We start from the raw sequence: 14,586 nt of genomic DNA on the forward strand, positions 1-14,586 counted from the left end.
ACGTACGAGGGGCGGCTGAAAAGTTTTGAGCCTAAGTATCTTCAAGTGCTATTATTGACTCGCTTTAAATTTATTTAATTTGCCAATAACCTCCTTAGTATATGTACAAAGTTTCATTTCATTAGCGTCATCACGCTTTTAGTAATTAATCAGTAAACATCATCATGTCTCAGTCATCCGCGCAATGTACGAAATCAAAGTACACAGTTTGTCATAAAACTCCTCAAAAAGAGGAACCAAACGCTGACGGTAACATTTGAAGAGATGTCTACAGTTTATGGGGAGTCTGGGCCTTCATTTGCCATCATGAAATATTGGATCCGATAGTTCAAGCATGGCAGGGAGTCTCTAAAAGATGACCGCAAGTCAGGGCGGCCAGATTTCGCCATTAACGAATAAAATAATGAAAACTTAAAAAATCGTGCTTTAGAGATCAGCGAATTAAGTTGTGACAGATAGCTGAAGCCATAGGCATTAACAAAGAACGTAACGGCGATATTTTTCATACTCATTTGCACATGAAATAGGGGTGCGCGCGATGGGTGCCAAAAATGCTCTCGCCGCTCGACAACCAGCGTCGAGTCACAACTTCGCAGGAGTTTTAAGACATCTTTGACCATAATCCTAACAATTTTTTTCTCACATTATCACTATTGATAAATAATAGATCCGGCAGTACGATCTAGAGTCAAAATAAGAGTCACTGCAATGGATTCAAAAGGGAAAACGCCGCCGCGGAAATTCAAAGTGGAGCGATCGACACCTAAGCTCATAGCCACTATTTTTGGGATTGTGGAGGAATTTTATTCATTGACTACCTACTTAAAAAAAACTACAATAAACGGGGATTATTATGCTGTACTGTTGATAGGAGTGCGTCAAGTGGTTGTTGAAATATTAAGAGGCAAACTGGTGAAAGGAAATCTGTTACTGCAAGACAATTCAACCGCGCACACCGCGCATGTTGCATGGCTTACCCCGGGTAAAACTGGATTTTAAGAAATTAATCACCCACCACACAGTTTAGTCCGATTCTCTAGCAATTTTGTCTAATTCTCAAATTGGAAATAAGACCTCCAGGAACGAAGATTTTTGAGTGACAAAGGAAGGAAGGCGGCGTTAAAGACTCATTTCGAAGGCAAAGATTGCGATTTTTTTTTCAGTGGGTTAAAAGCTCTTTTACACAAATGTAAGAAGTCCGTTGTAGTAGAGGGAGATTAAATAGAAAAATATATTTTTCACACTTTTCTATCGGCATTTTTAATACCCTAGGCTCAAAACTTTTCAGCCTCCCCTCGTAGTTTACGTCGTTGTAGTTGTGGAACAACTAATAAATAAATGAAATAGCAGTCTGCCATAGTTTAGTTAAACGTTTACCAAGTTCATGCGAAAAAACTGCTATCTGCACTCTACAATACTAGGACTTGTATGCGTTGCAACAGCACATTATTCTGATAATCATGATTATTATATGTAGATACTCTTGAAGAAAAGATTTAGTTTTATGAATTTCGATTGCGAAGCGAAATAAATACCTAAACATCCCGAAAATAGAGTTTTAATAACAAAGCATAATAATAACTTAAAAATGTTAATAATACAAAAATTCGTCGAGACGCACATCTGATTTTAACACGTTCACTGCGAGTGTGTAGGGGCCATCTGAAATCATTAAAACAACATCTGTTTTTCTTATCCCGAATCGTCACAATAAACGAAATCATATGAGATAAAACATAGTTCGTCCAATAAGTATAAATTGGATTTTGTATTAAACTAGCTGTGCCCGCGACTTCGTCCGCGTGGAATAATGACTTTGGGTAGGCACTTTTAATAATTTAATCTAATTATTTTACAAATAGCTTTTGCCCGCGACTTCGTCCGCGGAGAAGTCGAAAACGATCTCATTCGATTTTTAAGTATTTTCCTACAGGTGCTAGAATTACCAAGCTTCTAGCATGCCACTGGCCGTGGGAGAAGGAGCTTTTCCTCAAGACTACTCCCACTACCTCAAGGGCCTCCGCCAATACTCTCGCGCGAAAATGAGTTTATGTATACAGCGCAAGCAGGTGCCCGCGGCTTGACCGTCATGCATTACTATGCATTGTTAGGCGAGCGCACGCAGCGGGCACCAACTCCGAGGTTAAGTGGAGGCCCCTAGAGTATGATAGTCTTTAACATGACATGATTGTAAAAAAAATGCACTAATGAGTAATTAATATCAACTTTGAAGCAAATCACCACTAAAATAACTTTCTAAACCTTTTTAACATAGTTAGGGGGTGCATTTCACTAAAATACGAAACACATCTTCCATTAATTCTGTTATAGAATGCTTATGCGAAATTTGAAGTAGATTGAACGAAGGAATCTCGTTATCCCATACAAACTTTGCCCAAACAAACAAACAAACAAACAAACAAACAAACAAACAAACAAACTCTTCAGCTTTATAATATTAGTATAGATATTATACATTTGATTGAGAGATAACAAAAAAAAACTGTAGTGTTCGCGCCCTGTTATACATATTTTTGTACGAGTATAATTACTTTTTTTAATAATAGGGTAATAGTCTCCACTAGGTGGACCGAACCTGTGGAAATCCTTGGGGGAGGCGGTCTTTGTCCAGCAGTGGACGTCATTATAAATTGAAACCAATAAGCTATCACATTTGATGACGACAAAAACATAAAATATGTGAACCGAACTTATAATGCAGACCCAAGACATCAAGCGGTAGCTTGTTGCGTAGCCCTTAATGTTTATGAGTTCCGACTGACCTACGTCAAACCATTCTTTCCTTGGATAGCCAGTCTCTTCTCGCGAAGCGGCGATGGCGTCTCTAAGAGCGAAGGCAACGCTGACCGCAAGGCATGTCGGCGGCTCAGCCACCGCTGTAGGAACAAAAATCTTTAAATCTTTCTTCGTAAATCTATAGGTATGTCCATAGGCAGACCATAAACTTTTGACTTTTAATATGACTTAAATTCATTTTACCTTTAGCTCCTAGAGTCCCTACGGGATTAAATGAATTTCTCCGCAGTTTTACCCTAAAGTCAATGGGTATATCTTTGGCAAGGGGCACGTGGTAGTACCAAGTACGGTCGGTTAGCAGTTCTCCTGTTTTCTTATCGTATATCAGGTGTTCGTGTGTCCAGTACCCCAGGCCCATCGTAAAAGCACCTTCCACCTGGAAATATGAACATTAAGTAGCTATATTTCTTAAAACTTATTAAATATCAAGCTGAACAAATAGCCGAATCTTTGATTACCTGTCCTACGTCTAATTCTGGGTTAACACTCGTACCAACGTCCTCAACTATGTCTACTCGTCTAATGTCATGCTCCCCAGTTAGAATATCCAATTCAACCTCAGTGCAAGCTGCCCCTGCTGATCTATAAGTATTCTGATCATTGGATGTTACACGATAACTTGTTTGCAAGTTTATTCCCTGATCGTAGGCAGCTTTTATCAACACTTCCCACGTTGGATTATTCAAACTCTCTCTAACAACTGACAGGCGGTCCAAAAGTAGCTGGCAACATTTAATAGCACCATAACATGACGCTTGGGTAGTTCGACTCGAACCCACAGTAAAACCATTAGGATTTTTTTCGACTGTGGTTGGCTTGGTCTTTACTTTATCTATTGAAATATTTAGCGTGTATGCCACCACCTGGATTACTTTAGTGTTGATGCCTTGGCCTATTTCCACTCCACCGTGTGAAACCACTACAGTGCCATCTCCGTGGAAGACCGTTAAGAGAATGTGATAATCTAACAAAAGAGGCGCAGGCCAGCTCAAGAATGCTACTCTCAATCCTCGTTTCTTCCACCGGTTAAGCTTATTGAACTCATTGACTTCTTCTTTGCGCTTGTAGTACTCGCTATCTGCAAGGAGTGTCTGAACTACTTCTTTGACGTCAGCATTTTCAGCGCTCAGGTTATTTAGTCTAACTTCTACTGGGTCTCTTTCAAGTTCATAAGATATTTTCTCCATGATGTGTTCTGTCATCGCTATCGCCTCCAATTCACCTAGAAAGCAAACAATAATAAAAAAGCAAATACTAAAATATTACATCTACTAAAATATTGATGAAACCTACCTGGAGCTCTTGCAAATGTATTAGAAGCAGTGTCCGTTGTAACACTGAAAATCTTGTATTGCCATCTTCTGTTATCGTAACAGTTCTTCAGAGCTGATATGGCTAGAGGAATAACCAAGTCACTGAATATGTATCCATTGTCCTCGAAAAAATGATATTCCAAGTACTGTATCCGTCCTGAATCATCAATTCCTACCTGAAAAGTTGAAACATAAGAAGATCATAATATGTACAAACAACATCACTCAAGTAACATTGTGGCATTTACACTACACTAGTACTAGTAAAATATATGCCACAGTGTTTCTTGGAGTACCTATCAATTACCAAACAGGAGCTAATAAGTGACAAAAATGGCAGTCTCTCTGATGTGCTGTTTTGTGTTGACTGTAGGTTACACTAGAGTTGAATGGACTAAAACTTCGTACCTCGTAATCTGACGTACAGGGAAATCTTTTGCCAATTATTCTCATGTTGGCTTGGATGCTCATCACAAAGCGGCAAGGTCTGTGCAAAAGGTAAGTAGCTAGTGCACACGCAGTCCCCGGATGCGCCGCCCGGGTAATTTTCGCACCATAAGCACCACCACAGCGAGGTATTTCCAAGTTTATTCTGCAGACACGGTTCCATTTAAAACACACCTCAAAACTCAAGCGCATCGTACGTATGGAATTAACTACTTTAATAATTATTTTTCATTATACTTATTTATAACTGATTTCAAGTAAATATTATAAATAGCATTTCATAAAACTGGTTATATTTTTACTAGGAATTTTGTTGATTACTTTTAGTTTAATATTTGAAGGATATCATTGGAATAATCGAACACTAACCTGCATTGTTCCAGTTTGAGCGCCTCAGATATACCCACCAGCGCTTGGTCTGCCCATTGCGAAGAAATAAAAACATCGATACCGTCTTCGCTGGGTCTGGTCACAGTGGATAAAGTTTCCATCGTAAAATGATATTGAGCAAAAATGTCGTCACCTCCTTTTATGACTCTTTGCACGTTTGTTCCTCTATCTCTAGCAGGCAGTACCAGAAGCAGGGTAATCCGACTGGGATCATTTTCTCTTACATCTTTTATTGTTAGTAATATTTTTCTCTTATCAACCTTATATTTGATTCTTACAAGCAATGCAGCTCTGTTTGCTAGTTTTTCTGATTCAGCAACAATCAACCCTACAGCTTGGTCGTAGTATTTGACGGTTTTATCGGCAAATATTTCTTCAGGAAAAAATAGACTGGGTACATTTTGGGATAAGAATGAGTTGTTGCCCGGAATGTCTTTCGCTGAAAAGAAGGCTATTACTCCGGGTAGATTCTGCAAATAAACCAGGCATATATTAAAAGAGTTATAATGTTTCATTGGTCCCTTTTATCTGTAGCATGTTATATAGCTCACCAACGCTGGTGTAGGATCGATGCTTTCGATTTCTCCAATACAAATATCTGATGTAACAAAGGCACAGTACAATTCCCTGGGTTGCGTTGGAAGATCGTTGACATAGTGCGCTTCACCGGCGCATTGTATGAGCGCGTCTATCTTGGGCATCGGCTCATTGATTGGCCATATAAGAGGGTTCGTGTCATATACTTCCGTTCCTTTTGATACAGGTCTAGTCTTTCTAAGATCCCTAGCTCCGGAACGATAGTTTGGCTTAAGTCTGTCTTGTGGAATGATGTTCAGTAAACCCTAAACATTTCAGAATTTTAACATTGTATCATTAATAAATTACAACATCAAATCACTAAAGTTTTGTATCCTAATTACTTACTTTATAAAATAATCCAAGAGCACACTTTTTCCTGTACTCCGGTTCTAAGTCGCCCGATATTTCTTCAGCTTTAATTTCTTTTTCTAATATCTTGAGTGCTTCTTGTAACACTTCATTGGTAAATATTTTCTTTTTCACGAGATATTGTTCTGTTTTCCTGGCATGGGTGAAGTGTGCTGAGATGCCTCCCATGACAATGCTTGCCGAGAGTACAGTTTCTCTGTCGTGGTGATCAAATTTGTATAAAAATGCGGCGTTAACTTGAGCATGAGAATTTTGAGCACGTGGCATAATCTACGAAAAACATTTTGTCTAAAATCAAATAGAGCCTTTATAGGTACTCTACCCATTGTAATATTGAATTTAGTGATCGCTACGGTATTTTCATAAAGTAGATACCATTGTAGATTTGGATGTAATAAATCGAACAGGTATTATGATTTCCATAGGCTCTGCTTATTATTTGTGCTTGATTGATACTCATGTTTTATAGATTACCTTGAAAGATGTAAACTGATAATTTTCTGAGAATGGTGGTATTTTGACGTGTGTTATAACGCGTCCAGTCATATCGAGGCCTAGGAAGTATTCTGGAGTCACCTCAATCGCACCATTTTGGTGAACTATAAAAAATCGCAATCAATAATTCAGCATTTATCTTTATCTCTACACATGATCACCATTATTACACTGTCCATCGGGATCATAGAAAATTACTTTCGCTCTGCGTGTTTAGTATGTTTGGTTATCTAAGCCTAGATACAGCCTTCTTAAATTTTATTTTAAAACTGAAATACTTTACCTATGGTTAACAAAGCTCCAATTGTTTCAAACAGAAGGAAGATGTCTGACGAAAACCTTGGGTCTCTATGTTTGGTCATCAAATTGCCTGCAATGGTTCCGATCTGGTATCATTATCGTAAACTATGATTAGAGAACTTTGGAGTCTTTAGACCTCAGTCTGGTTTAGATTTCCATATAGAAAACAAAAGTGGAAAGGAATTAAAAAATTCTGTACAGGGCTGTGATATTTTTCGATTAAGTATTGATTTATTTTTCTACCAAAGAAAATCCGAGAAGTTAACTACATAGTTATTTTTGGTCTAGTCTAATTAACTTACATTTCTGACTGGAATATGAGCCACTAAATCTAAATGTTCGTAGAGTTTTTGCAAATACGCAAAATCCATATTTGTATTAGATATGTGGTCGAAAATTTCCATCAGATCTGACAAGGTTGTGCCTGCTCCAACGACGAGGTTTTGGTCAATGTAGTATCCCTTAATTTCCTGTATGGGACTGATGTCTATCAACACCCTAGGAAAGCCAAATATTGGCACTGCTCCTGTAATTTATATTGAGTGTCAACAGGTGTCAACGAGACGGAAAATACCAATAAAATAATTAATTCTTAGTCATTAAGCTTAATTGAAACTATACTAAAACTTTACATTAAAATATTACATAAAGAACACACCTCTTGATGTATTTCCAGCAACAAGCATGTACGACTCGTGTCCTTCGTCGTTCAGTATTGTAAAAATATCTTTAACTTCTGTAACTCTGTACCACACTCGGCCATCCTTCAGAAAGATCTTCTTATATCCAGCTGGATCGGGTTTATTGACGAAACACCAGTTTTTGTCACATTCATCTTTACAAGATTTATTTTTACAGGGATTTAAGTCTTCAATGTCATTTAGATTAGGCTTTGGCGCATCTTTGGCAAAGCTTTTGAACGCATCTAGGATAGGCCTGTAGCCTGTGCATCTGCACGTGTTACTTCCAAAGGAGTTTTCTATTTGATCCTGTGTTAACCCTTCGGGGGTCGATTCTAGTAAGCTGAAAGGTTAAAAGACACCAAAAATTGTTAAATGTTAGTTATTTCTAAAAGCCGAGCATCATTTTTACCGCAATTAATTCGTAATACCTAGTATTATATTACTATTATTATCTGTGGTAATACTTAGTCATAAACATTTCTGGTCACACTAAGGCCACAAGTAGTCGTGGCAAACTTAGATTTGGTTTTTCAGAGCTGTGGGACATAAAAGGTACAATAAAACTACTTTATATTCCAAATTAAAGGTATGCTGGAAATTGAGATCGTATTGATATACGAGTAGAGCTGATGAACAATTTTCCTTTTATGAGTGCCCCGGTAAAATGTAAAATTGGAGTAACAGATTTTTTATTTCACGCTATTTAACTTAAGAGCAAACAGAAATTGTCCTCGTTTTCAAGGTCCTTTAAGTTTAGATGTAGCCTTTGCTTACCTGTACATGCTCATGACCCACCCTGGGCTACAGTACCCGCACTGGGTCCCGTTGTATTCCGCCAGCGTCTTCTGTACCGGGTGGTAGCCGCGCCCCCTGTTGCCAATACCCTCGACCGTGGTCACTTCCCAGTCTTGGCATGATGTTATCGAGACTAAGCACTGAAAAATACATTAGTTTGTTAAATTAGTCTCGTTACAGTATTTAATTGATTGGGGTGCCATTAGAAACTTTTGAATGTTGCATCACACTTCAAATAAAATATTATATGAGGTTACCTACCGTAGTTAGCGGAAGGTCTAAAGCCTGGTCCGTGAGCACGTAGAATTTTGTCCAATGACCCCAAGCTACCCATCCTTATCGCTCGCGCGTAATTATATTGCTGTCGCGACTGTGCGACGCGCGCCCGCAGTGAGTGTGAATATAATTACGCGCGAGCGATAAGGATGGGTAGCTTGGGGTCATTGGACAAAATTCTACGTGCTCACGGACCAGGCTTTACCTACATAATATAGTGGTAGTACATATAGTAGATAGGATACGGAACCATATTATGATTTTCCGAGAATGTCGTCAAGAGGCAGCTAAGTGAGATTAATAAAATAGGAATTTCAGGTCAAACGATTTGTTTACCGTTTGACCAGCGTGGGAAGTGAAGGTCGTGTTTCTGTAATGGAGTCTAATGATCTGCTGATGATGATAAGAGAAGAGTAATTGATCAATCGGCCAATCTGGAAGTCATTCGAAGAGACTATGCTCAGCATCCTGTGGCTGAAATTCTTCTTCTTCCTCCGTCCCTCACTGATGAGGATTGCGACCACAGATAGTGTTTCTCCACAGACTGCGGTCATGAGCTGTGTGGACCGCACGATGCAAATTTCCGCCCACCGTCTTCCTCACCTAGGGTTGCCACGCCAGGTGTCCGGCTTTTTACGGTCGTGTCGTATACCTACTTACGGAATTAACAGAGAATGTCCTGTTATGGCCATCGCGGTCCGGCGCAGTCACGGCGACGACGCATGCGCCGCAGCCGCCCTCCTTGCACATGTACTTGGTCCCGCGCAGGTTGAGGTATTCGCGCACATAGTCGTTCAGGGAGACATCAGAGTCTAACTCTGAACCCACTGCAAATTAGAAATACGCAATTCTAATTGAGGTTCCAGAAACGAAGGGTAGATGTGATAGAGCTAAATATAGCTCTACACACCTATTTACAACAACAAAACCTTATTTTAAAGACCTACGCTTCAATGCGTTAGTATCCTTTTACGAGCATCTATTAATTATTGCTTGGCATTGATTTGTATTCCACTACTATTCAATTATTGAGAATTAGTGTAATTTTCTCCAACAATGCCTAAGTACTTATTACCGATTTCTCTGAATGGTGATTTTCAAAGTGCAACCCAAATTATACAACATGGCATATTATTTTATAATGATTTGAAGTGCCTACACTTTAAAAGGTAAACCAGTGATGGTCCCGGGTTTAATTTTTTTATAATAAGACAAGGTTGCCACTCTTTGCCTCCTATTCGGGACTATTTTTAAAACCATGTGACTTGACAATAAAAATATTAAAATGGCTACCACTCCGAGAGGGTTGAGATTTTACCCCAACTAAATGTAGAGAAAGCGCCCAAAGTTTTTCGGGTCGGTTCCCTAACAGATTGAAGATATATTGGTCAAATTAAGAGTGTGTACTGTGTAGTACCTAGTCACTATGATCATGGCTATCAGAGTTTAAGGGGAGCTTTTTGTTCAGTAATTTGAACTTAGTTCATGTAGCATGCACTAAGAGGGAGTGTTAGGTACAAGCTAATATAAACGCATTATTTTGTATAATATTAAGTATTATTGTATAATATTAAATAGTATTGACCAACGTTTAGTCTAGTGGTTTGCGTACCGGTCTGCTATGCCAGAGGTCACGGGTTCGATCCGTAGATTTTATTTCATTCAAAGTGTAGGAATTTATTAGTGTATTTACGAAAATCATGTATTTTAGGTATGCTATCGTTATCGTTGTCTGATATTTTATTTTTAGAATATTCGATACCTGCAGAGGTATCGATGCAGAGTCTGCACCACTGCAGAAGTGGCAAAAAGTGGGCTAGCCGACCGATTGTCAATTGCTGTTGGTGTTCAACACCGACTTACCGGAACACTTGACGCCGTTCACCGCGAACGTGACGCGATCCATGCTGGAGGGTCACTGCGCAGAAATCGGCGCCAACACGATTTAAGTAAACTACTGATTAGGTCAGCTGTTTATAAGCGGTAGCGATATTTTACTTTAAATGCAAGTAAGATTAAAGATTGATCCAATCAATATTTAGATCGGCAAACACTCAATGCTTGATCGAATCGATGCTGGAATCGAGAGAGTCCAATTTTCTAACGAAATTTTCTTTTTCAACAAGGCATAGCTCCACCCACGGAATTAGCAAGTGTGGCAAGAGCTTTGAGCTTTAAGCTGCATGAACTCAATTAGGTAGGTAAAGAAAAATTAACTAAGGCCGAAAAAATGGAGACAGACCTAGTGCTTCACGGTATCACAATAATAAGATACATCTGTCTTGTTACACAAGTTATTTTGCAACAAGAATGGATCTACGTGCTAACAACTGTAGCATAAAATAGAAGAATAAACTTTACCTTCCGTTTGCTTGTTACGCTTACCCGCCCTAATCCGCTATCGCTTATAACTGACCAACCATTTTAGTAAACTACAAATACAATAATTGCTAGATTTGTGCCGATAATGGCTTAGCATCAATCGGGTGAATTTCCTAACATGGTTTTTCACGGCATCGCGGCATCGCTGTAAACACATTATTGACACTACAGAGAGGACTAAGTGTGAGTTTACATCAAATGCGTAAAAAATACATGTATGACGGATTGTTCAGCGCCCCTAGCGGAAACTTTCAGGAACTAAAATTTTCATACTTTTTTTATGAGCGCGTTTGATGTAAACTCACACTAAGACTGGATTGCACCATCTTACTTTAACTTTGACAAACGTCAAAAATCTGTCAAACTCCATACAAAAAGCATCGGTTATCGTCATTATTACCGTTAAATTTAGGTGGTGCAACTCAGCCTAGGCCCTCTGGCCGCCAATAGCTAGTTAACCATCTTCAGTAATAATCCAGTATATTGTAGTAGTATTGTTAGACTCCTACTCATTCACACTGAGCAAAAACCCAGACTAAGGCATTACTATGAGGTCTCACAGTGCGCGTGTACGAGGGCTGCACTAAAAGTATCGGGAATGGAATATTTCCACTGTTCCAGTCATATTAAAATCTATTTAATTGCAAACTCCAGGGTTTTAAAAATCGTATACCATTTATTTATTTAAATAAAGATTCTCGGTCGTATCACAAGGTCTTGTCAAACTTGTTTAGTCGTTGAGAAAATGGAATTGACTCGAGAAAATTCAAGAGCGATGATTTATTATGACTTTTGGAGTGGTTTAACACAAAAACAGTGTGTTGACCGGATGATTTCTGCATTTGGTAATGAAGCCCCATCCAAAACCACAATTTATCGCTGGTTTACTGAATTTCAACGTGGACGTGTCAAGCTCAGTGATGATCCCCGTCAAGGTCGTCCAAAAACTGCAGTCACCTAAGAAAACGTTGATGCTGTGCGTAAGCTGATTGAAGAAGATCGACATGTGATATACCGCGAAATTCAGGCAACTTTAGACATTGGCATGAGTCAAATACAAATAATCTTGCATGAACAATTAGGTGTAAAAAAGTTGTTTTCCCGATGGATACCGCATTCGCTCTGTGAAGAGCAAAAAGCGGCTCGCGTTACTTGGTGCGTCAGAACTCTCGGGAGATTACATGCAGGATCCTCAAATGCTGTATACAACATCGTATCAGGTGACGAATCATGGATATACGCGTACGAACCCGAAACAAAAAACCAGTCACGAGTTTGGGTGTTCGAAAATGAATTAAAGCCAACAAAAATTGTTCGTTCACGGAGTGTTGCAAAAAAAATGGTGGCCACGTTTGTCTCCAAAACCGGCCATGTTGCGACTATTCCTCTTGGGGGACAAAGAACGGTTAATGCAGATTAGTATGCTAGCATTTGTTTGCCACAGGTCGTTTCTGAACTCCGTAAAGAGAACTGCAACCGCCGCATCATCCTCCATCACGACAATGCGAGTTCTCACACCGCGCACTGAACAAAAGAGTTTTTAGAGCAAGAAAACATAGAATTATTAGTCCATCCGCCGTACAGCCCCGACCTAAGGCCTAATGATTTCTATACTTTCCCTAAAATAAAGAATAAATTGCGTGGTCAGAGATTTTCATCACCTGAAGAAGCTGTGGAAGCCTACAAAACGGCCATTTTGGAGACCCAAACTTCCGAATGCAATGGTTGCTTCAATTATTGGTTTCGTGTATGGAAAAATGTGTCAAATTTCGCGGAGAATACTTTTAAAAGCAATAAATACATTTTTAAATAGTAATGTTGTTTCACTTCCTTGATTCCCGAAATTTTCAGTGCCGCCCTCGTACATAATCATATAAAAGGAGAAACTGACTGACTGACATATCAACGCACAGCCTAAACAGCTAAACGTAGGCACTTGAAATTTGGAAGGAACGTAGCTTAGGTACCGTAGAGGTGCACTAAGAAAGGAATTACCGAAATTCCCATGGGAACGGGAATTAGCGGGAAAATCCTTTTGTATGAAAAATCTAAACCGCTTAAGTTAGACGCTTGAAATTTGGCATGCAGGTACCTTAGTAAACTTAAAGCTTAGTTACAACAGGATATTGCAAAATTCCACGGGAACGGGAGCTAGCGGGAAAAAACATTTGTATGAAAAAATCTAAACCGCGTAAGATAGATGAAGGGGGTAAAACGGGATCCACGCGTACGAAGTCGCGGGCGGCCGCTAGTTGTAGGTATAATATTATGCTCTCAGCAGACTGATGGCGCCTCGCTAGTGCTGGCAGTGGTGCCAACTGATGAACGGTAATTCAGTTAAGTGCCTGTAACCGTCTGCTCGGTTGCCTCCTGTCACATAAAAAAAACAAATACGATACATTTTGCATCTTCCGGCGTAAATAAATGCATTAAATTGACATGCTTGCTAAACCAGCGAGTTATTTTTTAACGACAAAAGTATTACAGTATTAGTAATTACATAGAACAATTAATTATTGACTTACAATAATTAATTGTTCTATGTAATTACTAATACTGCGTGCTCAAAAATATTGGAAAATTCCAGTAGGTACACATATCCCATCCTACGGCACTAACTAATGCAAAAATTGCGTGTTTTGGATTTTGAAACTTCCTTTCCTAATTATTAATAAATAATTATTTGAAAGTTGAGTTCTTGTTCCCTGCTTATTAATTTTTTAATAGTGATAAATTAACTTATGAAGTTAATTAATTCCGTCTCGTACTCGTTTCTGACGGAAACTGATAAAGACTACGGGTAAGAAAGGGTGCGAATTGATTATTCTGTAGAGTACAAATTTTTTTATTTCCTCAATAATTAGTTATTCGTGGAACCGGCGTCAAATTCTAATACAAAACGAATCTGTAAATTCGGTTCTATTTCAAGTATGATAGAGCATAGGACAACCAATCAAAAGCTTCGTTAGTATGAATTAGCTAGGTACTCAAGAACCGATTCAAGCTTTTCGATTGATCTACTATTCGTATATTACCTATAATATGTCCTGTTTCTGTGTATGTGTATATGAATTTGTTTTTTTTTTCATAATTCTAAAAACTTTAGTGTCTATATTTTTACTATTATATTTAACCTAAGTTACGTTGTTTATCAAGAACTTTTCTAAAATGAGTTAGCATTAAAAAACAGATTTTATTATTATGTTTATTAACAGACATAAGCTATTTAACCTAATTACAAAATGCATTGTTTAAAGATACAGTAAATATTAATTAAAATTAAAGATATCCAAAAATTTTGCGTAGCAAAACTGTGCTCATTAACATTATTTGGGTATGAAATATTTCAAATAAAATCAAAAAGTTTCAAATTACTTTTAGTCGTTGGTACTTAAACGTTAGAGCCGGCATAAATGGCACATTTAACACTTTATAAAGACTATAAAAATAGTGACGTTTATCTTCGTCATGTAAAAAACTTATAATTATTTAAGCAAATGTAAACTCTCAAAATTTATATATGTACGAAAATTACATTTTAAATATATTTTTAGACATTGAACGGCCTTTAGACACACGAGTATAATCAAATATTCAAAGACTAATTGATATACAAACTCAATTGTAGTCGGATTCAATTTTGTAATCAAACGAATTAAATTAAGTTTATTTTTATATCTTGTGCTTTAAACAAAATAAATGTCTTCTAACAACCTTTAAACATAGAATAGAGAGCACGA

At 38.2% G+C, this 14,586-nt stretch overlaps 1 protein-coding gene across 1 annotated transcript; it reads right to left on the reverse strand.

Annotated features, from left to right (window-relative positions):
* Nucleotides 1-1,551: 1,551 nt before the first annotated feature.
* On the reverse strand, nt 1,552-10,507 carry LOC114355388 (xanthine dehydrogenase). Its single transcript, XM_028308211.1, has 16 exons — nt 10,328-10,507; nt 9,125-9,291; nt 8,168-8,328; nt 7,369-7,733; nt 7,013-7,236; nt 6,694-6,796; nt 6,390-6,514; nt 5,892-6,185; nt 5,519-5,809; nt 4,947-5,437; nt 4,539-4,722; nt 4,111-4,306; nt 3,276-4,039; nt 3,001-3,193; nt 2,784-2,897; nt 1,552-1,662 (listed from the first exon to the last, which is right to left on the reverse strand). Exons 1-16 carry the CDS (start codon nt 10,368-10,370, stop codon nt 1,592-1,594), a joined length of 3,786 nt encoding a protein of 1,261 aa, XP_028164012.1. The 5' UTR covers nt 10,371-10,507; the 3' UTR covers nt 1,552-1,591.
* Between the last annotated feature and the right edge of the window lie 4,079 nt (nt 10,508-14,586).

This window comes from Ostrinia furnacalis, unplaced genomic scaffold (genome assembly GCF_004193835.3).
Source record: "Ostrinia furnacalis isolate ACB-3 unplaced genomic scaffold, ASM419383v2 OfSCF2395, whole genome shotgun sequence".
Lineage (NCBI taxonomy): Eukaryota > Metazoa > Arthropoda > Insecta > Lepidoptera > Crambidae > Ostrinia > Ostrinia furnacalis.